Raw genomic sequence first — 26,799 nt, 5'->3', positions numbered from 1 at the left:
TAGGGCATGGTGTCTTAGGGCCACACAAACAATTTAAAGACCCTCATTTCTATGAGCTTTTAGTGCTGCTGGGAAAGGATATAGGTATGAAATAGAAAGAAAATATACAATATAAAATAAAGCAAAAGTGTTAGATGGCTGCATAAAAGCATAGTGACCACGGCTTCTCATCAAAACTTGAGGGTTTCAGCCATGCACAACAGGGCCAGCCCAAGACCTTTTGTTGCCTGGATCAAAAGATGAAATGCTGTCCATCCACCAAAACCTTGTGCACATCTATTTTGTTTAATGATGAAGGATGTTTCCTTTCCAGCAGCTTCTTCTCCTGCCTTTTCTTGTCCTTCTGTCATTGTCCACTTCTCCTCGTGCCTTATTTCTTCGTCTGCTTCTCTGTGAACCTGTCCTCCCGATGCACTTGCAACGTGTGGAGCTTTTAGGCCCACTGTCACTGAGAGAGGCTGCCCCTGTTCCCCTTTGCAGAAGTACACAGAGAGACCAGAATAATGCAGACTGATTTGCGGAGAAAGAGGTGCAGAAATGCTCCTCTTTCTCCAAGATTCTATCTTGAAAGAACGTGCCTTGGGGCGGCCAATGGTTCCACAGACCCACCGGGACCCATGTAAGGGGCGGCTCTAATGCACAATATAAATCAGCATAACTATGAAACCGTTCATATAACTTTGAACTCCTAAATATTAAGCAAACTTAATTTGACGAGGTATCTTTTAAAAGTATGGCGTTTACTATATGTATGAACATGCCTGCTGTATATATGTGGACAGAGGCTAATAACCAGACATTGGAGCAAAAAAAAAACAACAAAAAAAAGGTAATTGTGCAGAGTTTGAGCATTCTGAAAGAATTGTTGATTTAGTTGATATGAAAAGTCAATGTGACTCAGATGAATAAGGAGGAATCTGAAGGCTACGATGATCTCCTTGGGCACCGTCCAAAGTAATGTGTCACACAGAGTTTATATTCAATTTGCAACAGAAGCCAGGGGTTGCAGCACTAAATTGTAATAAAAGTCTTCCTGAACTATTTGAGCCCATGGCTTCTAATCACGTTTAGACTTGTGTCAGGATATAATCAAATTTAACTGTTCGATCAGTGCTTTAATTATTGTAACAAGAACTGTAGGCTTAATGTAAACCACGGATGCACAAAATATATAAAGGCCTAGTTTTACCTGCCACAAGGTTTTTTTGATGTATTACGCTGAACTCTTCCAGCAAAATTTCTAAATCAGACCAGAGGGTAGTTGGTTATCTTTGTTTATGTGAGGCTGTGCGTAATGTGCTTTTTCAACTAGGTGATCTCTAATGTTTCTTCCATTTGCATGTAACATTCTCAAACAATAACAAAATATCAACATAATGGGTCACTACAGCCAACATATGCATTGTAATGCATTTGACTGCTGCATGGTCCCTTTAAATATTCATGTCATTTTTGCAAATGCATGGGGGAGGATTCTGCTTTTGCCCGTCACCCCACACCCGGCCAAATGCCTTGCGGGAGATGAGTTTGACCGAAAACTTTCCTGCCACTGATTGGCAGCGTCATGTAGCCAATCAGTGACAAGAATAGTCAGACCATAGTGGAGGAGGGCAGCTGGCTCCTTTGTGTCAGATAAGCGCTTTGTTTTTAATTTTGAAAGAACACATATTAAGATTTAAGCAACATTAATCTGCTAATAATAATAATAATAAGGCTGCTTCAATGACCGTATCTTGCACACTTTATTAGTATATCAAGTGCATTTTCTATGGGAATCCTATCGAAGCAGAAGGGCCCTAATGCTGATTAACTATGATCTTTCTAAGACACTGAAACTAATCTGGCATCAACAGAAAACCAGTGACTCTGCTGGGTTCTACCTTACTACACTAGATACACAGCAGCTCGCTTGATGTCCAACATCTAACACTACAAAGACACCTGGTCCCTCAATTGAACGTTTAACGTTGGCGTTCAGCCTGTAAGCACTTTCTCAATTGCGTTCTTTAGTCATCCAAATGGAAGCCGACGTAAAAAAATAAATAAATCTACAATTTCACACACTGGATGGATATACGAGTTTACATGCTGCACTTAAAAAGGAAGAAAATATTACGGATACATCACACAACCCCCTGTGACTTTAATTCATGTTGCTAGGCAACAAAGCTTATAGGTCAGGTACTGGGACCTTTAGTAAGTCACCATGAAATGGCTGGGCCTTTTGCATAAATGAAACACATTTGCATGTGTCTCTTGACACATCAGTATTTCAATAGATTTCTCTTGCAATCTGATATATAGAGTTCATTTTGACAGCTGGCTGTGACCTTTTTATTTCACCATTGTACAGGTTTTGAAGACCAACGTGATTTGATTTTCTTACTTGTAGATTACTGTATCTCACTTCATGGAGAAGGCTGCTGTTCTTTGCACATCCCAGTATTCTGCTAATCAAAAATAGTCATGGAATGTCATGCATATCAAGTCTTTTCAGGATCACTTCCTTTATACATGAACAACACTTACGTTTGAGGCAGTACAGTAAAGCACTATCCGCTTTAAATGATATCCAAGTATAAATCCCTGTATAATTGGAATATGACTTAATATAACTACCTTCGTTTCAGAACCCAAATGTATTCATTTTTTAAATAACAGTGTGCGTGGTACTACGGGTAATGGAGTGTTCTTGTCTATGAACGTTGAAGTCTCCTCAGAATCTATAGACCAACACTTAACATTCCAAAACGGAACATTTTCTTGAGTCTACCGGCAGTCACTGGTTAAACAGCAAAGTGTCTTTGGCTTCCACAGAGTACCAAGTTTTGTTTGGTGTTGCCTAGCATTCGGAGGTTTATCAGCCACGGTCTGTAGAGGTTTTGAAACAAGTAAAGAAAGAAGGCTTTGCAATGCAATCTAATCACTCTTCTATTTGAACCAGCTGGGCCTAAATATCATAGGCCTCACTGTACCCAAGTTTTAGTACAAGTCACTGGAGTATCATGGTCTGCGAGGCAGGGGTTGACTCATGTTGGTCCATTTCTTTCCATAGTAAACTCCCACAGGTCAGTTCTTCCCAAACATGGTGGGTTTTTAATCGAGATGAATAACCATTGGAATGTGTGGAAATCGCTGAGTGTTGCGTGCGTGATGACTAACAAAATACAACGTGAGTGGAAACTGATGAGTGTATCTGCATAGTCTTTCACAAACGAGAAAAGTATAATAAGTCCCTATTTATGGGGGAGGGGGGAATAGAAAGAGAAGAAAGGGCACCAGAAGATGAGTAAATAGGTAGACCAACTATATTTCACCTTAGTCCATATACATGTTTCTAATAACTGGTATTATATCTTAAGTAACAGAGTTAAATAAAAACAAATGTCAAGCAACAGAAGTCGGAATGGGAGTCTTAGAAGCATAAGAGCTAGAAGACTAGCCTTGCCTATAGCTTCATATATAGGGAAACTGATATCAAGCACCTAGATAAAAACACTAAGATGGGTGTTTAGCATGTATCTGTATATAGAATTAATATGTAATATTAAAATGGGTTGTATTGTGTATTACACAAATAACATATGGTGTGATTCATGAAAACCACCATGTCCACATGGCATTGGCAAGACAGCTCTTATATAGAAATGGATATTTTGTCTGTATTGGGTTCAGACCTTTTTATTAAGACCGATTTAAGTTTATCCGTACAATATGAAATTGCTCTACGGATGAGTTATTCTGGATTCATGCAGATAACCCGACTAAACTTAAATTGTAACAATTGTGGACAATTGCCTAATGGTAAGGAATTTAAAATTTTAAGCTGCAACACATGCAATGTAATCTACTTAATCGCCTGTCATATTTGTAGAAAACAATATGTTGAACGCACTGGACCTGCATTGAAAAGCGGTATAAGTGAACATCTTAGTTCTGTAGGAAACGTCAATACTAAATCCCCTCTAGGAAAGCATGGTTGAGAGGGTTATACTCCTAGTTAGAGGAGGAGATTTGCAAGAAGTATTTTGGAGTTTCAGTTAAGGAAATAGATACCCCAGGGCTTTAACCATGAATGGGATGTAGGATACCTTTCTCAATAATTTAATTTAGGGTAATTCATTTTTATGTTTGTTAAGCTTTAACTCTTCTGTTTTGTATTTTAATTATTATTCTAGTTACGAGGGGAGCTATAGGTTACTTATGGGTGTGTGATCGGTGTAAGCCCAATACCTACGTGTAGGTCGGATGAAATGCGTTGGGTGCTGTGCAAACTTCTACTCATTATAGCTGTTATATACTGGGAATTGCCACCGACATTTGAGTGGAGAAGGTGGTCATTTGTGGATTTGTCTTTTTCGGCATGGAGCAACGAGGGTGGTTTTCCGGTGGATTAATGGCAGGCATCTTGCTTGATAAAGTTACTGTACTTATTTTTGTACAGCAAGACTGGCTTAAGACCAAGGACCAAATAAGGTTTAAGGTCTTCTTTACAGCAGATAAACTGGGCAGGCTAGATGGGTTAAACTGTTCTTATCTGCTGTTAAAGTCAGTTTCTATTGCGTTTCCTTTTACCCAAAACGTATAACAGCATAAAACAGACTATAACATGGATTTTCACGGAATTTCAGGTAACCGTTTTACATTGAGTGTACTTACATGCCTGAGGCCTACTAAAGGACTGCTTCTGCAGAAAATGTCAAACGATTAAGGATAGTATCTAATCATACTTCATCTTCTAGACAGCTACCTTCTTTTTCTATGATTTCTCATTTTTTGCTCTTTTTAAAAGGTGATCTTTATAACCGCTGAATTCTCTCCAGGTTGCATTCAAAGGTCAAAAGAACCATACTCTCTAAGGAACAAGGATCAAGGGACTAAGTCCTTCCAAGGAAACAGGTTAAAGCATTAAAGGACAAGTGAGAGAACAATGTACTGAAATATATTTCTGCTACAAGTCACTTAGCCCTGACATTTAGCAAAACGCAAGATGCATTCTCCACTAGCCAATTACCATCCGTTTAAGAGCACTGTCAATCTCTTGAGGCTTCTAATGGCATTTTGTAGTCTTTACAGGAAAGGAAAAAATGTTTAGCAAAATCCTAAAATTTACACAACTACCAAAACAGTCTGGTTTTAAAACGGCAAAGGTGACTTCATCGTTGCCCTGTTGCTCTACTCATTGAATATGGCCAACTCATCTTAATAATTTACGGCCACTACTCCTGACATAGGCAATAAACACAACGGTATTAGTCACATAAGGCTATGCTCATCAAATCAGCAGCATTAACATAATATCTAAATGACGTACCTGACAGGTCCCTATAAACGTATGTGGTCTCCCCTAACTAATGCATGGGAGGATTCTGCAGAATCCCCAATACGCATTTGCCCCTCTCCCCACCCCTCAGGTATTTGCCATGCAGCAGATGTGCTTTGGTGAACACATCTCCTGCCATATGATATACTTTCCACCAGTCAGCTCAGCAAACGAGGGGGAGGAACTCCTTTCTGCATGATAATCTATTTCATGACAAATCATGGAACCACAGAGAAAGTGGGAAGCTGCAGCTGTGGAGCTTCAGCTTCTCCATAAGGTAAATGTGTTTGTTTTTAATGAATGCTTTTTCAAGTATTCATACAGTACTTTGATATGCAATAGCCTTTGGTGGGATTTTCTGGGACACAGGGGTGAGCAACATCTGGATGCAGAATTTGCCCCCACAACTAACACACATATACTAACAAGCAAACACACACACACATTCTCCCCCTTCTTCCAGGAGCCACTAAACTTTGCCTCATCCTTGACTCTCTAACACAGTATGCTGACACACTTAAGCTAGCACCATACTGTACACTAACAACCACCAACACGCTGAAACAAACGTACACTCTAACATCGCGCAAAGCCCTCTATATAGTGCACCCTATGTGCAAGCTGCCACATTACCATCGTTGGGGCATGCTACATGCATTATGTGACCTCGCTTGACGTCTCTACTGGGACATGAAATCATGAAAGTATGATAAATAAAGGGTCAACCCTGGTGAGTTTAATGTTGCGGGAGCAGGTAAGTTAGCACAGAATAATGTTAAGTTAAAATGGAACTCCAATCATTTTTTTTATTATTACTAGTGTTAACTTAGAAATGTTTTCAATTGTGCTTACTAGGGCTGCAACTAACGATTATTTTAATAATCGATTAGTTGGCCGATTATTTTTTTGATTAATCGATTAATCGGAAAAAAAACAATATTTAATAATTTAATGAAATGCCCTGCACCCACATCCTGCCCTGCCCCCACCCACACTCTGCCCCATCAGTTTCCCACCCTGCAATCATATTCTCTCTCTCTCTCTCTCTCTCTCTCTCTCTCTCTCTCTCTCTCTCTCTCTCTCTCTCTCTCTCTCTCTCTCTGCTACCGAATCGTTCCACTTACAACGTTCAACCGCAAAACTTTATTCAAATCTTCATCGTTGACGCGCGTCACATCCGTCATTACGTAACTTCAAGCAGACGGACACTACAGAGCTCTGCAGCAGAAACGGGGGAACGCTGGCGGAGGTAAGTGAAAGGAGCCGAGCGCTCCAACGACGAATCGATCACTCGATTAATCGATAACGGAAATCGTCGACAACGATTCCCGTTATCGATTATTATCGATTTTATCGATTCGTTGTTTCAGGTCTAGTGCTTACATTTCCTGTCTCTTTGTACGAGAAGATAATGTATTCCAGAAGGTAACCTTCTCCTAACTGGCTGCTCACTGAATTGCTGTTTAAATATCTTTATAAAACCGGTACACAAAACACAAAAAAATTGGGTATGTCTTAAGGAGCATCCAAAAGGTAATCATGTTTTTCAACAGATAAGTTTGAATTCTTTCATCACAAATACTTTAAACAAAGTTTATAGCGGAAGCTTTTTTTAAAATTATTATTAGTCAACATCAAACTATTTTTTCAATGACGGACCCCATTCAAAAATAATTTGTTAAATTTAGCCTGTCCCATCAGCATTTAACAAGTAGCATACCAGCCTTTCAATTTTTGCTTTACATAGTTAAGCAATCTTCCAATGAACAGGGCTTTGTTATTCCAACAGATCAGAATGCAGAGAACCAGAGCACTGTATTCAGCATGACATCATACTAATGAAGGGCACAAAAGAATTCTATGCGCCTTTTCTCTACATTTGACCTACACAGTTCAGCCAAGCAACCCGCAGATATTCTGTTCCTCTGCCTATCTTTAAGTTACCTAGTAGCTAAAAAGACAGAAGCATAAAATGTCACCCTCTGAATGCTAACCCTAAAGTGGACCCAAGATACATTTAGCAGTATAAAATCAATGTATCATAACCACTCATAGCTTTCTCTTCTTGGTTTTCAACCAAAGTAATTTGTTTAAAGATCTTGACAAAAAAGATGATTATCTTATATTTATATATATATTATATATATATTATATACACACACACACGTACATAACGCTTATTATAATTTGCCAATGCCATTATGTGGATCTCTTACCATACCTTCTTGTTTATCAATTAGTGTAATTGTTTTGAAGGTATGTTCCTGAGAAACTGATCCCTCAGATCTGTTCTTCACTGCGGCAGAACAAACAATGGCAGGGCCTTCCCTAGTGGGTTGTAGGGCACAGGGTGACTTAACTTTTGCCAGGCCACCCCATTGGCAACAACATCATGTAACAGCTGCACCTTTTCTGTCATATATATTCCTTTACATATGCATGTAATGGTACATATTTAATAAATATGGTTTTAATAGTTTGCCTTATATACCTTAATCAAGCTGCATTCCAAGTTTCTTATATACCTGTGGCTTCCTGCCTCACATCAAAGCAGTGCCACCAGTATCATTGGCAGCTTGCAGGAGTACCCCAAGTGTCCATGTCTTTACATTGTCCTGTGCAACTGGAATGGGCACCAACTTGGTGTTCTTATTTGCTCTAACACCTTACAGTCACACCATACACTTATATACAAACACTCTCTCTCCTTCCCTCACTCTCACCCCCTGGCTTCACTAACTCTAGGTTCACATTCTAGTAACATACACTGACACACACTCATGCCAACACCATTTAGTAACATATGCACACAAACACAACAGACATACTCTTATGCCATACATAGGCACACTCATGCTAATGACATACACTAACACCATAAACTTAAACATACAGATACTCTAACACTATACATATATACACACTCCATCTCCATTTATTCTCACAGTCCTCATTCTGCCCCAGCTTTCCCCCCAGTTCAGTCCTCATTCTACCTCAACTCTCCCCATTTCAAATGCCTTATTCATGTCCCAAGGCTCCTGGGAGCAGGACAGGTGGGAATGTGGGGCCCTAGCAATCTCCTGTTTGCAAAGGAAGGTCCTCCTAACTGGAAAAGAGAGAACACCAATCCCAAAAAGTTGGTCCCATATAATTTCGGGTTCATAACATATGCATGGCCTATTACAATTACATTTATATTAGTGTATAGAATTGTAAAATATTTTGAGAGAAATGACTAATCTGTATTGATTAATACAACTGTAAATTGTAAAATACATGGAAGTACGCAAATGAAAAAAGTATAATGAAGTGAACTATACCTGATAACTTCATAAGAAAATCGGATGCCATCTTCACAGAGATATCTTGGCTGAAAAGGGATGAAGGGCAAGTAACAAAATCCAAAGGGTCTTTTAGCTTCATGCTGCTGTTTCTGTTAGGCCTATCGGCAAACGGGATCACAGAGGGACAGTCCTCATCCTTAGGTTCCTCTTTGATAGGTAGTGAACAAACAGGTACAGAGTTAATCTGGTTCAAGTTCTCTGGAATTAGCGTTCCATGTGCAGGTGAAATGTTCTTCTCATCCCGGCTTCCCAAAGAATTATTAAAACTGGGTTCTTTAACATCCATATCGCTAGGTTCCTGCTTCACCTTGGCCTCTGATCGCAAGAAATGCTGATGGCAGCGCATATGCAGTTTCAGGCTAAAATGACGGGAAGAGGTGAAAGGGCAAAGTTGACACTGAAAGGTCTCTCCTCTGTCCTGGTGCTGGTGGACCTAAGGAGAGGTTTGAGAAGTATGACAGGGGATATGGTTAAGAAGAGCTCTAATTAGGACCATTAAAGACAATGCAAATGACAGGATGGGTCAATAGTATGAAGCACATGATGATGTTATACCCCTAAACCCATCTGATTAATTAAATATATAAGTTGCAGGCTGTGATAACAGAGTAAGGCATAGCTACTGCTTGCATTCCGCACATATAGGAAGCTCGGTCAAAAACACAATCCTTACTCAAGGTAGTCACAGGTGGCACGTACAAGTTATCCATGGATACAATTAAACAGTTACTTAGAGAAAATGTCAAAATACGTTCCTTGAGGCATTCCTTTGGACCTGCAGAACTTGCTACTTTCAATACTTACAACCTTGATGAGGCTAAAAAGGTTAGGGGGATGTACCGTATTTAATGGACAGACATTTTGTTAATTTCTGGCATTACAATTACAAAGGCAATGTATATCACACTGGTAACACCACATATTTCTTCTCAATTAAGCAGAATAAGTAAAGTTAGAAGGAAGAATTTGGAACCTTGTTTACTGTTGCGGATTGGGATTATGCTATTGGAGGTGTAGCTAGAGTCTCCGGGTTTTTAAAAAATATATTTATATGGAATCGCACAGCACCTACACAGAATTAATCGATGCTCAAGGTGCCATCTACACAGGAGAACTATGGTGCATTTGGAAGTAAATTTCCATGGTACCATATGATGTGTTATTGTCCCTGTTACCAGCCACCCTAGAAGTCATATTTCCAACGATTCTTAGATTCTGGGCACTAGTTGTAATGAAGTTTATTTCATCAGCACACAACAACAAGACATGGTTGGTATATATTAAATGTTTTATTTTACCATGACTTATTAAAGAATAGTCATGCTAGTTGTTTCTCCTGCTCTTGTGAGGCTTCTGCCAGGCAACATACTCCCTAATGGTGGATCACTTTTTCTCTTGAGAACTTCATAATTGTGTTTCCTTTCTTTTATTCCTTTTGTTTACATTCAAGCACTTGTTTTATTATTTTGTGTCATATTTTCTTCTATTATATTACATTTTAAGGTAAATCTACCATAGCACATTAGACTCCTCTTACTCTTTGGGTTATGTTACATATTTGTATCTTAATAATACAAAACATTTTAAGGCTGCTTAACAGTAATACGCATAGCATTTGGCAAAAAGTTATAATAAAAATAACGTTAAAAAGTAGGCCAAGACTAACACTCGAGGTGCTGCATCTGTAAATGGACACGTCGGTCATCACATGCAATTTAATGCATGACAGCTGAGTGTTCAATTAAAATTTTATTGTTATACCCTTTGCAAGCTTTTTTTTTTTGCTGAATACATCTACTGTCCAGTGAGAGTCTCTGGGGGTCTAAGATGAGCCCCATGCACAGAAATCATTCCCATTTAAATGGAATTTCTTTCCTGCAACTGATCAGTGGCATGTAAATATGATCACGGAGTGGGTGTTGTGCTGCAGCTTCTCCTAAAGGTAAATAATGTTTTTCCCTACAAGTAAAAAAAAAAAAAACCCATGTTAAAGTACTTACCAAAGTAATAGTCATTCTTTATTGGCAAGGCTGAGCGGGTCTCTGAAGCTTAATAAGATGGGTTTTTGCTACCAGTATGACATATAGAAAGGTTACTACGTTATCAAGTTAATTTTCTCTCTGTGTGGTTACATGATACGGTCAGTGATTATATTTCACAAACACGTCCAATATAAGATTGCTAAACTAACAATGTAGTAATTAAGTAGCTGTGACACTGGCGCAGCCAGTTAAAGCTGCATTAAGAGGCAATAACACTAATTGCATGTATATGAGCTGTTGTACATGAATGTTTTCATCAATAATGGAATTGCTGCTTGTATTGATTTGGGTGATGGTTGGTGGACATTTGCGTGTGAATTACTAATTCTTTTCTAGACCAATTAGAATGAGTGTAAGAATGAGAGTAATAAAAAAAAACTAAATGATGCAAAGATCTCCTCTATTTACAGAACAATGCTGTAATTGCATAAGAATTTAATTAAGCATACCTTATATAGCATTTGGCAAAACGCAAAAGTAAAGAGTAGTTTTCTTTTTCCTATTTATTGGAACGTGATAAAATTCTGATTTTGGGATGTCTCCATAAAAACTGACCACCATACCCATTGTAATATTCCCTTTTTGTTTTCACTTGGGTGTTTACATACATTAAAACATCAAATCTACCCATTTCATTGTATAATAAGAATGTGAGTAATTTCCAGTATCTTTTTTGCGGAAATCACCAGGATGGAGATTGTCTAATGAAGGCTAAGCCAAGGCCAAGGCTCATATAAAGTCTGAGGTTTCGCAACAGCTAGAAAAAAAGGGTAAATTAGATGGGCCGAATGGTTTTTATCTAAGGACAAATTATTTTTTGTAGGATATGGTTAAGAAGTCTGGCCTTCGGATGTTTGCTACTGCAAGGGCACAAACAGAAGCAATAAGGTATAAATAGTAACCGCCGGACACAGTAGAGATTTTGGAGGGGTAGTGTAATGTTTAGTTTTAAACCTACTATAAGTATGGAACGCATATAGGGGACTGGGCTATTTTGTCACTAATAGGGGAAAGAATCAGAGAACATAATAAGTTTGCTATGAAGACAATGTGTAGGACCCACAGAATCTGTCCTCTTGTGCTACTCACTTAAATGCAATAAATTGGAGCCATTTAACAAGCCCCTATGGGCGCAGGTATCTTACACAGTTCATACTTGAGGATGCAAAGGGGTTCAGCATTTTTGCTATGTCTTTATTCAGCGGTAATGCCCCCCACTCTCGTTTACCCACACAAACTCTCATTCACCCACCTACTGAAACCATACTCATGTATATACGCCATCATTTAATATGGGAAAAAGTAGGCAAAAACATTAAAAAAAACAGACAGTATGGTGGCCCTATATTTCAACTTAACCCAAGAAAACTATACATTTTTTTATATGCAAGTCACCAACACAACTCACTTACTAGCTAAAGTAACCCTAACGCTAAAATTCCCTACTGAGTAACCCTAACCAACTAATGTAACGATAAACTACTTTCCATACAAACCCCCAATATTAATCTGATTACCTAGTGAATTAAAAAAAAGCTTAATAGTGCTGATCATTGTAATCATTAAAAATAATAATAAATAATAAAACATAATATTATTGTATCTAACAATATTAAAAAAAGATACAGAACACAAAGTGGCAGAAGGTAGTTTTTTTTTTTTAAAAAAGAGTACCGTATATAGTAAAGCAACCTTACCTTCATGTGCGATTTAAGATTGTCCTTGCGGGCACAGCGAAATGGACATAGCGGACATTGATGGCTTTTTAAACCTGTGTGAATCACCATGTGCCTTTTCCAGTAGCTCTTCCTTTTTATTACCAGTCCACAAATGGGACACTGAAAAGGTTTCCCTCCTTCTTCTTCTGGAGCTGATAGATAAGAAATAAAATAATAAAAAAAAAAATTGCTTCTTTTAATTTTTTTTTTTTTTAACACATAAGCGGAACAAAGTTATATTTGAGAACACAAACAGAAAAGGTTAATAATTACATGGCATTGTGAATATCATTATAAATTTCACTAATTAAGATGTCAGCTTTAAGATTAAGAATTTCCACTCAGTTGAGATATATTGACGTGTTATAAGTAAAAGAGCCAGAAAACCCATATTTTATGTCCGTGGTGTGAAACGGACGCCATAATGAACGTTTTAATCATCACTTTTCATTTAATGCGGCCCAAAATTGCATTAGGAGAGTTTTAGATCAATTCCGATATCATAAACCTGCAACTTTTAAAAAGTTGTTTTCGTTGCTGTTCAGATCTCATTATCACCTTTCTAACACTCTTCAGCGTGCCTATTTAAATTACGCATTATGAAGGGCTCTCCTGCTTTGTGGCCCTCGCAAAATGAGTGGCTAAAACAGCGAGCAGATTTAGGTCATCTTTACAATTAAACAATGCATCACGCAGGGCCTGCTCAGCTCAGAGAAGGTTTCCTACTCAAGGTTACCCCAACAGTTAAGGAAAAATGGTATTTCCATGATTTACTGCATTTGATACTTAGAGCATGTGCGTTATATAGCCACAAATTATTATTATTTATATAAACTATTTACAATCCACATATACAAAGGGTATGAAGAAACTAGAATTGACAGACTACGACAAATACATTAGGTGGAGAGGACTCTGCTTGCGAGCTTACAATCTAATGTAAAAAATGCACTGAATAAATAACGTCAGTTTATGATTTGGTTATATTGGTTATTGTCTCTGCATACACAGCTAATTTTTATATTTAAACATAAATTCTGCAGGTGGTTTATGAAGGCTATACTCGCATGCACAGGAATACATCTCTCATTTCAGAACGAGACCTAATTGCATATTCCATCTTACAGGTCAGTGCGTCCCCATCTAACCTCACATGTCAGCAAAGATTAAAACGTTCGCAGAACTCTCAGCTTAGCTACTATTCAGAGGAGAGCAGAATAAATCATGGATAAAGGCAGAACGGCATCCAATCCATTGTACACCAATTCTGTAAAAATAAGTTTACTCACTTTTTAAACAGTAAAGGTGAATAAACTCACTTTTACGGTATGAAAGGTAATTAATCACACAAAGATAACGTATAATCGTTGAAACATTGGTATAGCGTCATGTTCAGTTTCATACTACATGGCTAAATATGACTTCTACAATTTTACTGCTCCCGCGTACCTCTGTGTATTTTTATCTCTGTGGGACGTATTCCTTCCTGGTTGCTAAAAATAAACAAATTAGAAGAAGCTAAACCCTCTCCGCGTCTCCTAACCTTACCGGATCGGGGTTTAAATCGTTAAAATATTTGAAGAACATTTCTTCATGAAGTCAGGTATAACGATGTGGTCTCCCACACTTCTGAATAAACCTAACAAATGCGTGACAGATGATAAAATATACTTAGGGTTCAAGGGACACAACAGCCATCATATAAAAGATATAAGATAAGGCCAAGGACTAAGGAAAGTTCAGAGGTTGGGCAGACTGGATGGGCCAAACGCTTCTTATCTGCCGTCACTTTCTATGTTTCTACATGAACTTTGATGAATATTATCGCTGAGTGGTCACTTTAACGTGGTCTCCCTTGCAAGTACATGGATGAATTCTACGGAATCCAGCATTCCCATTTGTCCCTTTCTCATGGCCGAAGCTCCCTGGCTAACTAGAAGAATGCCCTCCTCATGCATTTTGCCCCTTCCTCGTGTTTGGGGAAACGTTGTTGGTAGCGGGCTATTCAGACTCTATCATGTGGCATGTAACTCCCTCTCATTATCTGAGGAGGGCAGCTGCAGCAAATTTTTTTATGTACTTTAATATGCATTCTTCTTATTTGGGGGTGTCAGGGTTACATATACATTTCTTTTTCATTAAATCTTTCATATAAGTAAAACTGCTCACATTGTATCCCGCAACATGCTTCTCGAAACACTGAGATATTTTATCTTACAATGTGTCCAACATTCAAATTTAGCAGGACACCCTTGTTACTGACACATCTAATCTCCAAAAGCACTTCACGCAGTGAAATAGCCAACCACAAAAAATAAAATACCCATGGATCCTGGAGAACATGGTAAAAAAATATAATGTCCAATGTCATAAATAAAATGTAAAATTGTTCTATTTTTAAAAATATGGTTTTTAAACACATATTTGTTTTTTATGAACGGTGTCAGTCAAACTGTATTGAATATACCTATTTGCTGTATAACTAACCAACGAGAACATGAGGGTGCCAAATACCGTAGTCACCTGGCAGACAGAGATACAAGAGGGCACAGAGGAATAATCACACCAGAAACTCATCCCAGGAATGTATACAATGGGGAATAAAAAGTGGCAAAATTATATTGTAAATCAGCGTGTTAGGCCTTTGCTAAGGAGCATTAAACTTGTTTGACCCTTGAAGGGAGGACTAGAGCCGTATCCAGCATTGTCTTGACGGGATCATTCTACTATCCCCATCCATGGCTCACAAACCACATCTAGATGCCACAAATTGTCATTACCGTTAAAAGCAGTGAATTGGAGAAAGCACTTCAATCTGCTTTACTCCCTCGATCCTTTCAGAACACCATAAGAGATTTAATTATACTATAACAGTGTTGTTTCCCTCACAACTATCCCAATCTGTATATCATCTCATGACTCAAAAGTATACTGTAAAGCTTTGCAAAGACAGAACTAACAAGAGGAACATGAATCCAAAAGCAGAAGTGTCTGACTTGGCATGCAGACCTGGCTTCCGTTTCCCTTTATGTGACTTGTTACCCAGAAAGCACATTTATCTGCATGCAATAGGTTTGGATTCTCCAATGGAGTTGTCTGATAAGGGTTGTTAATAAAATGTTCACTGCTGTAACCTATTAAAAGCCGTGATGTAATTAAATGGTAAATGAGCTGGGGCAATGATGAGGGGACCAGAGAAATGTCTTTTAGACTACATCCAGCCTGCACACAATCAGTCGGATAGCTCTTTTCAGCAGAGACATAGAACACAAAAGCAACAACAAAAGTAACAGTAGAATAGTGAAAGTAAACCCTTAACACAGAGTGAAATATTCCCTCTCTGAATATCTAGTTATCTCTTTACGCCATAAAAGCAATATGAGTCGACGTCTGACACCAATCAGGGCTGCATCAGGCTGCCCTATGTACTTGTATTTTGGAGAGCGACCGGTACCGAAGACTGTGCGAGCGCTCAGATTGTATGGAGCAAAGGAGCGCACGTTTCCGTCATATGAAGATCCTCCGTTAATGCCAATGGAAGCAGCTGCACTACATTGGGTGTTTCCCACAGTGCCATTTAATGAGTTCAGTTACTGCACACAAAGCTGTAAACTTTCACCTCTATAGCTCACTTGTACTGGCTCCAAAGTGGCTATAAAGGTCATAAGACAGCACTTACTAACCACCAGTTGTTAGCCATCAATATTGCCCACAGGGAATCTAGCATGTTCCTTATCTGTAACTTGTAACTCAAATCTCTGGAACCCAAGGAACGGAATTCTAGAATCACAATAAAGGCTAGGACAAGGAGTTAACAGTTTAATCAGCTTAGAGATGATTTTATAGTTTATCTGTAGTTTTCCTTCTCCAACATTCTAACGCCGCATAGTTTACCACCAAAATATAGCGAGGAATTTCAAAAACAAAGAACAGATTATTGAGAAAATATCAGAAATAACCTTAAGATGAAAACTCCAATAAAGCCAGTGTTCTAAAGGAAACATATTGGGGTTTGAATATAGGGGGGAATAGATTTGAAAGTCCAAATTGTATGACACAGTCTGGAGATCTCAGGTGTATGTGAAGAAACTATTTTTGTCCCTTTAATAACATTTAAATCTTTCATGTGTTTTGACATGGAATAGTATTTTCTTTTTTTTTTTTTAAAGCAGAAACCCTATTATTTTCATAAACATAGGGTCAATAGGATTTCGACATACTAAGAGGTATACAAAGATGCTCCTAGGCCACCAGCTTGTCATCAATGTTATAGTCATAATATATAAAAACACGAATATGTTGTTGCTGATGACCTCTACGTTCATTTATATACAGGACTCGGGAAATACAATGATGGATTTATTATTTTTTTTTAGAGCTTCCCATCTAAGGATATAACAACAGGACAGGCTTTTATACATACGCCAATTATGGCTCAAGTCAATCACACGGAAATTATTTGGGAATGTTAGAATAACATTGTAGTGAGCACTTACAAAAAGCCGTTCCACGTTCTTTCCCATATTACCAAAAGAGCATCAAAGTCATATCTTATTTCAACTGCTCAACTCGCCTATATAGCATTAGCATTGCTAACATTAAAAAGAGCTCAGAGTAGACCACATCATGTAGTCACATCAATAAAATTGTTTTGAAAATGTGGTTTCCTTAGTTCTTAACTCCTTAAGGACCAGGCTGTTTTTTTTTTTCTTTTTTGTGTACCCTTCATAACCGTCTCTTTGTGGCGCTCATGTTTAGCTATAATTTACTCCCCCCTCTTAGTCTACTCCTACAAGCTACATATTGGGGGGTTTTGTTTGTTATCTTTCTGTAAAGTGCAATTGTTCCTTTTGTGCATGACCTTGGTTGCCTGACCTCTTGTGCTAGTCGTCCCCCCCCAGACTCCGCTGCCACCTGCAGCTCATTAACCACAACATATGCAAGAATATTCTGTTTGGATGCATTTAAGTAATTTTAATGTTTATAAGAGTCATCCCCTATAGGGATGAGAGTTGTACAGATTGAAATATGAAAACCTAAAGTTTGAATTTTATGTCTATTTATACAATCAGAATTGGAATGCTTAAAAACATGAAACATCTCTTTTATTGCTGTTGGCTGTCATGTGAGTAACACAAAGGGTTTAAGGTCCCCCCCCCTTTTATGATGATGTTTCCGAAAATACCTACACTTCATGCTCACATTAGTATATATAATAGTGATAGATTGATATGAGAGCCCAGTTCACAGACCAAAACGGTTTATGTACATGCATCATGATAGAGTGTGCGCTTTAGATTACACTTTTGTTCCCTTGCAAATGCACCCAATTTCTACGCCTAACATACCTAACCCCCCAGTGGCTTTTTGGTTTGCAGGAGATGGGTTTGGCTGAATACATTTTCTGCACTACAGCTCTGGAGCTACAGCTTCTCTTAAAATGAAAATACATGTTGAAGGCACAGTCTAGTGGACCAGCCTGAACAAAAAATGAATATTAAAGTATTTAACAGTGTAATGTCTCAGACACCACTACTACAGAAGAATGCATATTAAAGTACTCTGAGTACCATATGATCACAACCATCATAATAGCCGTTGAGATAAGGGAATTTTAACTTGTCTATATATTTGTAAGTCTATATTCGCTTGTAATTGGAATCAAACGAATATGAATACAATCTTTAAAAAAAAAAAAATACTGAGTATTTTAACATGCATTCTTGCAAAACAAAAATTAGCACTTACCATGCACGACACGATTTTCCGACACGATCTAACATTTTTTGCCACTGATTGGCTGCTTAGAGCTTTCAGTCAGTGGCAGGAAAGTGGTCCCTTTAAAATCAATGAGAAGACTTTGCGGATATGCATTGGGGTCTCAGGAGACCGTTGCATACAGCACTCACCAGAGCCAAAGCCGATGCTGACTGCAGGGTATTTAAAGGGACAACACAGCTATCGTATGCATTAAAGTACATATGATGGCTGGAGTGCCACTTTAATATGTATTCTTCAATCTGTAGTGGGAAAAAAAACTACTTATCTTTGGGAGAAGCTGCAGCACAACACCCCCGTTTCTCATTTTTGTTTATTTGTTAAAAATATACAATCAAATGTACATTTAAATTTGTATTTTAGCCGGCATCACACCGTACTTTGCTGCATTATGCGATGGCTATAATTATAATAATGTAGAATGCAGGTATAAGGCAAGATTTATTTATACAGAAATGCCATGTTGCTTTTCTTTGAGGCTCACACTGATGCATTTAAAAACAATTAATGAACCTAATTGTATAGAACGTTAATAGAACGTTATTGTTGTGGGTGTTCAGCTCTTTCCTTTTCCACACTTTTCATACTATTTTATTTTTAGATATATACTTTAAAATGGAAAGAATAAAGTAAGACCGTCACTTTTTAGTGCCCTCAACAACTGCAAATCAAACACTGACAAATTATCTGTCCACCTGTATATAAACATTTATACAAAGCAAAATAGAGTAATAAAAACAAGGCAATGCTTCTACCTTGGATTCCCGTTTTTGAAGATCTTCCTTTGGGTGAAGGAAGTAATAAGAGTTCCAACGACTGTGTTGGTGTTCCCTTTTCTTGCTTCTCTTCAGGAGGTGGTGGCAAAGGATCCTCCGAAATGTGGGGCTTTTTTTTCTCAGCCAGCATACTGCCTGCGGCTCGAGCTGCCACTTCCTTAAGGAGGGCAGCAGAGGAGGTCATGGAAGCAAGAGACAGAAACGGTCCAGCTGGGGAAAGACGTTCCTGACCAGAGCTCATGCCTCTTTCACTAACCTTCTTTGACAGAGCTGCTAAGGTTGAACTGGCTGATTGTGAACTGAAGGGTGAAGTAAACGATTCAAACCTCAATGTTTCTTCTGACCTCAGCTGGGATTGGTCTTGTAAAACAGCATTAGCAGCCGCTTTTAGTTTGAGGATGGCGGAGTCAGGTGACAAGCCACAGGTGTTAGCTGAATTCTGCAACCATTGATCCTGGTTCCAAATAAACCGGTTAGTTGATATTCCTCCATATTGATCATTCTGTTCTTGCTTTTCAGCCAGCTTCTTGGCAAGTACACTCAACTGCTTTGCATGATGGGAAGAAGGAGAAAACTGAAGACTTGAGGGAGCATTAAGTGGAGACTCTTCCCGACCATTTGTAGCAGCATCCGTTACCAGTTGCGCAGTCCCTGCCTCTAAGAGACGTCGAAGATTACTGCTTAATGGCTTATTTGTGCCAACATGCTCATCCTCATCCAGTGAGGACATAGAAGTTGACAAGTGCTCCTTACAATGAGGAGAATCCTTGAATAGTTCATTCTCAAGAATCCCCAGATCTGTGTTCAAGCTTGGAGTTGCACTTCCAAGAGAAGTGTCAGGGGAAGTTGGAGATTCTTGCCCTCTGTGGTCAGGGGACAACTTAAAAGTATCTTGAACATCTCCATAAGAAGCTTCAGATGGAGTTTCTGAATTTGTTCCAAACCAGTTTTCTTCTTCACTGGCCTCTCCTTCCACCTCTTCTTGCCTACTTCCATCTGATAAAGGAGCAAAAGCAAAACAATTAAATGTGTGCACCACAACATCTTTTTAGTCTACATCAGTTCTATAACAGGTTATTAAGACATTTTACTGCCTACTACAACTAAAGAAATGAACTGTATTTTGTACCAGATAAAAAAAAAAAGTTTAACTTTTTATTAGAGGTCTACTTCATTTTGTATTCTGTGATCAATATCCTATACAATGTATTAGTGTTTCCCAGATTAATGGTTTGCTTTACTTTTCAGCAAAAAATCTAGCAAGCCTGCTAATCAAGGTTGGGTACTATGTAACCAAGAAAAGAATAAAAATATGCCTTTCATAAATATATTAATACAACTGAAAAACATTGGCCTCATCAGAACTCTTCAGCTTCCATGATAGAATAAAACTTTATTACGTATCATCAGACTGTCTTTAAGATAAGGAACTAGACATTTATTAACAAAATTGAAAGAAACATCTTGTCTATTTTTAAATTTTCTATATACAATATCTTAATATTCTCTACATGAAATATAAAAAAAAGCAAAGGGAAAACAAATAATTGATATGGAGGTAGCCTAGAATAATAATGAAAAGTTCTCAAACAATCCTTTAAAAAGTTTTGGAGGAACAGTTCCTATAAATATTTTACTTTGACCTGCATGTAAAAAATATATGGCTATGTAGGTCTACACTTGTTTAGACACATAAATTATGAAAATGACATGTTAATGTGAGAATAATAAATAAGCTGGGAGGGGCTTGAGGCAAAGGTTCAATCAAAGTCCACTTGATAAGAGTATGTTTGGACATTTGCTCTGAGCTCTGTCCAGCATGACTGCCATGACACGCCCTTTATATGAGCGGACATTATCTTGCTTGTTGGCGGTCTCATAGCAGAATAATGTTCGGTGTAAGGTTCTCCTACAAATGTAGTAAAGGAGAAAAAATACTGTCAACCGAGGCAGAGGGATGTTGTCACAGAGGTGTCACACATGCATGTCTGGCACGATGTCCAAAATCGCACAGAATGGTATGTACGGACAGAATTTAGACATCTTTATACATAATCCCCATGGTATTTTAGGAAGATACAACTCCGTATATGGAACTCAGTTCTAAACAAAGTTACATTTTAAGATTTTTGGCAGCACTTTCTCGGTCAACAATAGCACCAAGGGAGACTTGGTTAGTAACTATGTAAGTACTGCAGTAAAGTATTCACTCAGCATAAAGCAATCTCTATTGTTCGAGAACACACAACACTGTCCACCGGTAGACTTTAGTCCTACTAATTCCAGTTGTCAGAACCCAGTTTAGGTGGATTTGGTAAATAAAGCAGAGTTTGGCCATTTCTTGTTCATACCAGAGCCTGGTAATCAATATGGAACACTAGGCTTTCAGTGTTTTAATCCTTGCCTGCTTTCAACTCACCTGCTGGCCTCCATTGAGTCTATTCGTTGGTTGCCAAGGAAACCCTGGACCAGTTCAACTACTGACAGCTGTATCATACACTTTATTGTGATATCACCAAAGTATAGTTTGTAGTTTACACGAAGCTACAATTATTGCAGCTAACTGAACTGAGATGAGACTGTTACGTCCAATACCAACCTTGGTGCTGTTGGTCACTTTCCTGCTAGATATGGCTTCTTTAAAAAGTAGTACATATTATACTGGTAATTTAACACATTCTCATTCACCTACTTTTAGCCAACCATCAAATATTACTTTTTTGTATTGATTGCTTAAGTATACATAGAGCAAATATGCCAATACAGTAATGCTCAAACCCCTGCTATTTTTTTTTACCTAAAAAACAGAAGGTTGGGTGTTCTGTACCAACGGCATAAAGTTATCTATGAGATAGCACTTGGTCAACCCTGCCCTGCATAATATTATTAATAAAAATAGTATGTGTCACGATAGCTCTATATTAAATTGTTTATAAATCAGTAAATAGGAAATTACAAGAAAGTTGTTCATGCTCAAATAATAGCTTGCTAGCAGCCAAATATTTTTTTGTAATGAAACAGGACCAAAGCTAGAAATAAATAAAGAAAATAATTTAATAATTAAGATTATTTTACAAATCTGTGGTAAATAAAGTCTTTCCATGTAGGTCCACATACCAGCTGAGGCCCCAATTTATTTATTATTGGTTCACCAAGGACCAATAATTGGTTCACCAATGTACAATGCTTGATGGTGAAGCATATACACATCCCACTTAGTATATCTGTGTATCCTTGTAAACACACCTTATCTAAACAAATTTGAGGACCACAAAGAGGACTGAACAATACACAAAGATCACCATTGGCAAAAGGCATACGGCAAACTCAAACATATGGCTATCCTTTGTTTCCCTGAGAAGATGTTATTTTAAAACATTCACAAATATAGGGTTGGTCATCATAAATGGTTTCCAAGTAGTGACCTTATGTTTTGCAAGATCTTCACTCTGCAAATGAATGAACTTGTTTAGATTTGTATATTTTCTCTATGGCTGCACTAGTTGAGTAGGTCGGTAAAGCATTCTGTATTACCATTTTTTAATTTTGTAGTATTTGTAGCAGCTGGACAGCCCCAATCTAAAAGGGGCAGCTTAACATCCTAGACAAAGTCTGCATTTTGCGGCACTCATCACTGGCAGAAAAGCGCCACTATTGAGATAAATGGAGGAACGTTGTGGCATAGAGCTGCACGCCCCCCTTCTCCCGGAATGCCCAACAAGCCAGCTTTTTGACATACTGTCAGTTGGCTCAACTGACAGTATGTCAAAAAGCTGGTGGCTGGGGAAAAGGGCCATTGCCCTTCATGGGAACTTCTTAGTTCCGGCTACCCAGAGCCTTCCCTTGCAGGACACAACCAGGACTGCCCATTGATCTCAGTGGGTGGTCTCAATGACGTCAGTGGGTGGTTCCGCTAACGTTGGGGGCATTCCCACTGATGCCAGTGGGCGTTCACGCTGACATCACAGGAAACCCCCTCCCATTTAAAGGGTAAATGGTGTCAAGACCCCGCTACCATGACCTGAAAGATTCGGGAGTTGAACCAGAGAACCGGAGAGTTCCCAGGTATGGCCATTGAATATGAAGGGATTCTGCTGAGGGGATTCTGCTTATCACATGTAATTTCTAGTGCCCTTAAATTTTAGAGTTGTCCGTTTTGCAAACACATGGGGGTTTCTGTAAAATACCTCTATTGGCCCCTTTCCTCACACCCCCCAGGCAAACACATCACCCTGCATATAATATCCTTTTGTTTCATCTCTAGAACTGTTGACACTCGCGTGTGCGTTCCTGGTGCTGATTGGCTGCTTGAAGCAGCCAAACAAATAAAGTACTTTAATATGCAGTCTTCTGTAGAGGGAACATCAGGGACAATAAACCATCCCTTTAATTTTCAAAAATGTATAACCTTGGTTTTATGTAAATACCGTGCCATTTATTATGAACAACAATTATAATCAAACACAGGCTATTTCTCCAAAGTGCGGTTAGATTAGCCACATCACCCCATCAAGAGGCATCTGCAAAGCAAAAATTCCCTTGGTAGCAAGCCCTGTCTCTTTGTACATGTAACACATTGAAAATACATACAATTTTCATGTCACTGCCAAAGAACATAGTAATGAGTGTTTGATCATGAAAGTACTTATCTTAGCCCCGAAAGGAAAACAATGCATTTACTCTGGGAAGGATCTTACGAGAAACGTTACGTCTGTTATGTCAGTTTTCTGCTTTATTTGCATTAACTTGTTAGTATGCAGGATTTAATAGCCAGCATCCGCCAAGATGCACTTACATGTGCTGTCAGCAGAAAGAATAAAATCTAAATAAATACAATTCGGAAATCACTGTTCCGTAACAAACATGACAACTATATAAAAATGTATCAACATTTAATGTCACATTTAGGTACCAATTTTTATTACCGTAATTAAAAGGACGTTAATGCCATCATATACATTTTGAAACATAGGATATCTGAGTGGTCTCCTTAGATTTTTACAGGGTGCAGAATGCATATTATATAATACAGGTTGAAGAAACTTACAAGGTACTTTCATATGCATTCGTCATTGATGAGGTTGCATAGGACATCCCTTTAAACATGGCTTAAGTGGCCATGTCCCCCCCCCCCTTTGGGCTGCAAATCTGAGATTCTTTTTTGAGATACTGGCCAGAATCCCTGGTACATATGGATTATGGCTGCATAAGGGCACTCAAACCATCATATGCACCTTAATGCACATGATAGTGGTGGTGTCCCTTTAAATTTGTGTAGTTTGTTTTGCAAATGCATTTGCCCCTTTCTGCACCCAATTAAATGCCCTGCCGAACACATCTCCCTGCATGTGATGTACTCGCCTCCAGTGAGTCTGTTCATACTCCATTTCGCATGTGTAAATTTCCTCCCATTGAAGGGGTCATCAATCTAAATCAAACAGCTAATCAGTGGCAAGAAATGACAGATCATGGAGAAAGAGGGCAGCCTTTGCAGAATGGCTGCAACTTCTCTTTCAGTTAAGTGCTTTATTTATTCTTTAATATGCATTTTTTCACAGAGTACTATAGCAGGGGTGTCACAGACACTATAATGTCCCTCTAACACCAAACTTTAGTTTATTAGAGTCATGTGTGAGGAAAGGAAGCATTTGTGAGATATTTCTCAGGTGCACACAGCAGAATTGGGGACAGCTGACCATTACACCAACAGGGACTTTGATGACATTGCATTATAAGTGTATAGACATTAATATGAAGTTGGTCCTCACTTAGCAACTATAACAACTGTACCCCAGTGCACAAAGCAGTGTCCATAAACACATGGCTGGATGAATTTGGTTTGGAAGAACTTGACCGGCCTGCACAGAGCCCTGACCTCAACCCTACCGGACACCTTTGGAATTAACTGGAACGGAGATTGCAAGCCAGACCTTCGTGTCCAACATCAGTGTCTGATCTCACAAATGCTCTACGGGATGAATAGGCAAAAACTCCCACAGAGACACTCTAAACTCTTGTGGAAACCCTTCCCTGAAGAGTGGAAGCTGTTATAGCTACAAAGGATGGGAGCAACTACATATTATTGTCTATGTATTTAGAATGCAATGTCATAAAAGTCCCTGTTGGTGTCATGGTGAGGTGTCCCAGTACTTTTGTCCATATAATGTATCAATAGATGCGGATAAACAAGGGTTTTGTTTTCAGGAGATAACAATAGCCGCACGGATGAACAAAATATTGAGATCTGGGATGGACATAAAACTAGATGTTTACACCCATCAATAGAGCACCATAGACGAGTCCCTCTGGTATACAAAGAGAAACCTGGTAGGGCTTAGGGCATTTTCCAAATAATTATATTACTGGATAACCAACAATGTCCAACAAATATCTAATATACCTAATCATGCTTATGCATTGCCTGTAATTGCCCTTTGTGGCATAGTGTTTGCCAGCCAGCCACTGCGTCATTTTTACTCCAATGAGTTGGCTAGATTACAACGTGGTGCACCTTTTCGTCAATTTATTTCTAATTCCAAGGCACATTTTCCAATCTCTGCAGCTGTCAATGCAAATGCAATGTGTTTTTACAGGCAAAATGCTATACTGTTGCTGATGGATTCTGTGAAATCACTACATGTCAAGAGATTGGAGCGCACTATACTTTGATTAAACCTTCCCATCAGATCAGAACAAGTCTAGCTGTTCTTTTGTTCTAAGCTCTTAGTAATATAAAGGCAGGAAAATGGGAGTAATAAGAGAGAAAGGTTTCTTCTGCTGTTACCCAGACAGCAGCCACATATGCTCTTCAAACGATTGTTTAGGTTAACAAGAAAAGCCAAGTATTACAGGATTTGAAAACCACTTTACTGCTGTCTCTGTTAAAAAAGAAGCTGTCACTGTAGAGAATGGAAAAAAGAGAGTTTTGAACATTATTTCATAGATGCCTTAACCCTTTATGGACCAATGAGGGTTGGCACTGCTGTAACGGAATGAGTATTAAAGACCGTACAACCCTTTCAAGCTATGGGGCTCTGCAGATAAATAAGATGTTTGGTGCTGGTAAAGAGTCTTAAATACCTAGACAGAACAGACTAGACTTAAAATACATTATCTTTGGAAGAGGAGACATGAAAGGTTTTGTTTGCCTATACTAAAGGAACACAGGGACTTTAACAGCAAAACGGCACAGACCTTCACTGATTTTACAGCTCATTGGGACTGTCAGGGGGGATCAGAAACAGTACACAAAAATCTTCATTGTCCCATGAAAACAGGGACACTTGAGAGATACGCTTTAGTGAAAGGCGAGGCTAAGCTGATTGGTCTTCAAATACTTTAATCAAACTCGCCAAAATGGAATCCTATGGGAGGCCATATTGGTTTTTACGGGCTTTTTTTTCTTTTTCTTTTCAGTATGCATCACACACGCTGCATATACGTTCCAGTTAGCAACAAGTGAAATGTATTTATGTCCTGAAACAAATAGCCAATACGGCAACTGTAATAGTAACTGAACTTGCTTGTTATATGACAAAAATTCTCAAGGTTGCTGGTCGTGCTCCAGTTTAAGTAAAGGAAATATCAACTAAGAGTTGAGATAAATATTTCCAGATAAATGAAATAAAAAAATATATATACTTAATACATGGCAAGGCCACGGTCCTATTCTGCTTCCCGCTAGGAAATCAGCCATCAGCGTAGTGTATAATGATCTTTCAGAAAGGATAAATAGTATAGGACTTTTAGAAATGAAACCAGAATAACTAAGAAGCTCAATCTGAGCATATATGCTTATTTATTTAAGAGTGCTATACA

At 38.5% G+C, this 26,799-nt stretch overlaps 1 protein-coding gene across 2 annotated transcripts in view; it reads right to left on the bottom strand.

Annotated features, from left to right (window-relative positions):
• Positions 1–26,799, bottom strand: part of ZNF827 (zinc finger protein 827) — a 68,305-nt gene that overhangs the window by 26,235 nt on the left and 15,271 nt on the right. For both annotated transcript variants that reach the window (XM_053460776.1, XM_053460785.1), the window contains exons 2-4: positions 18,961–19,977; positions 12,407–12,579; positions 8,644–9,100 (exon numbers count right to left, since the gene is read on the bottom strand). In XM_053460776.1, coding sequence (XP_053316751.1) covers positions 8,644–9,100; positions 12,407–12,579; positions 18,961–19,977 — 1,647 coding nt within the window. The remainder of the gene's footprint in view (positions 1–8,643; positions 9,101–12,406; positions 12,580–18,960; positions 19,978–26,799) is intronic.

The sequence above is a fragment of the Spea bombifrons genome, chromosome 1 (assembly GCF_027358695.1).
Source record: "Spea bombifrons isolate aSpeBom1 chromosome 1, aSpeBom1.2.pri, whole genome shotgun sequence".
In the NCBI taxonomy this organism is placed as follows: domain Eukaryota; kingdom Metazoa; phylum Chordata; class Amphibia; order Anura; family Pelobatidae; genus Spea; species Spea bombifrons.
This window is presented reverse-complemented; position numbering and strand designations above follow the sequence as displayed.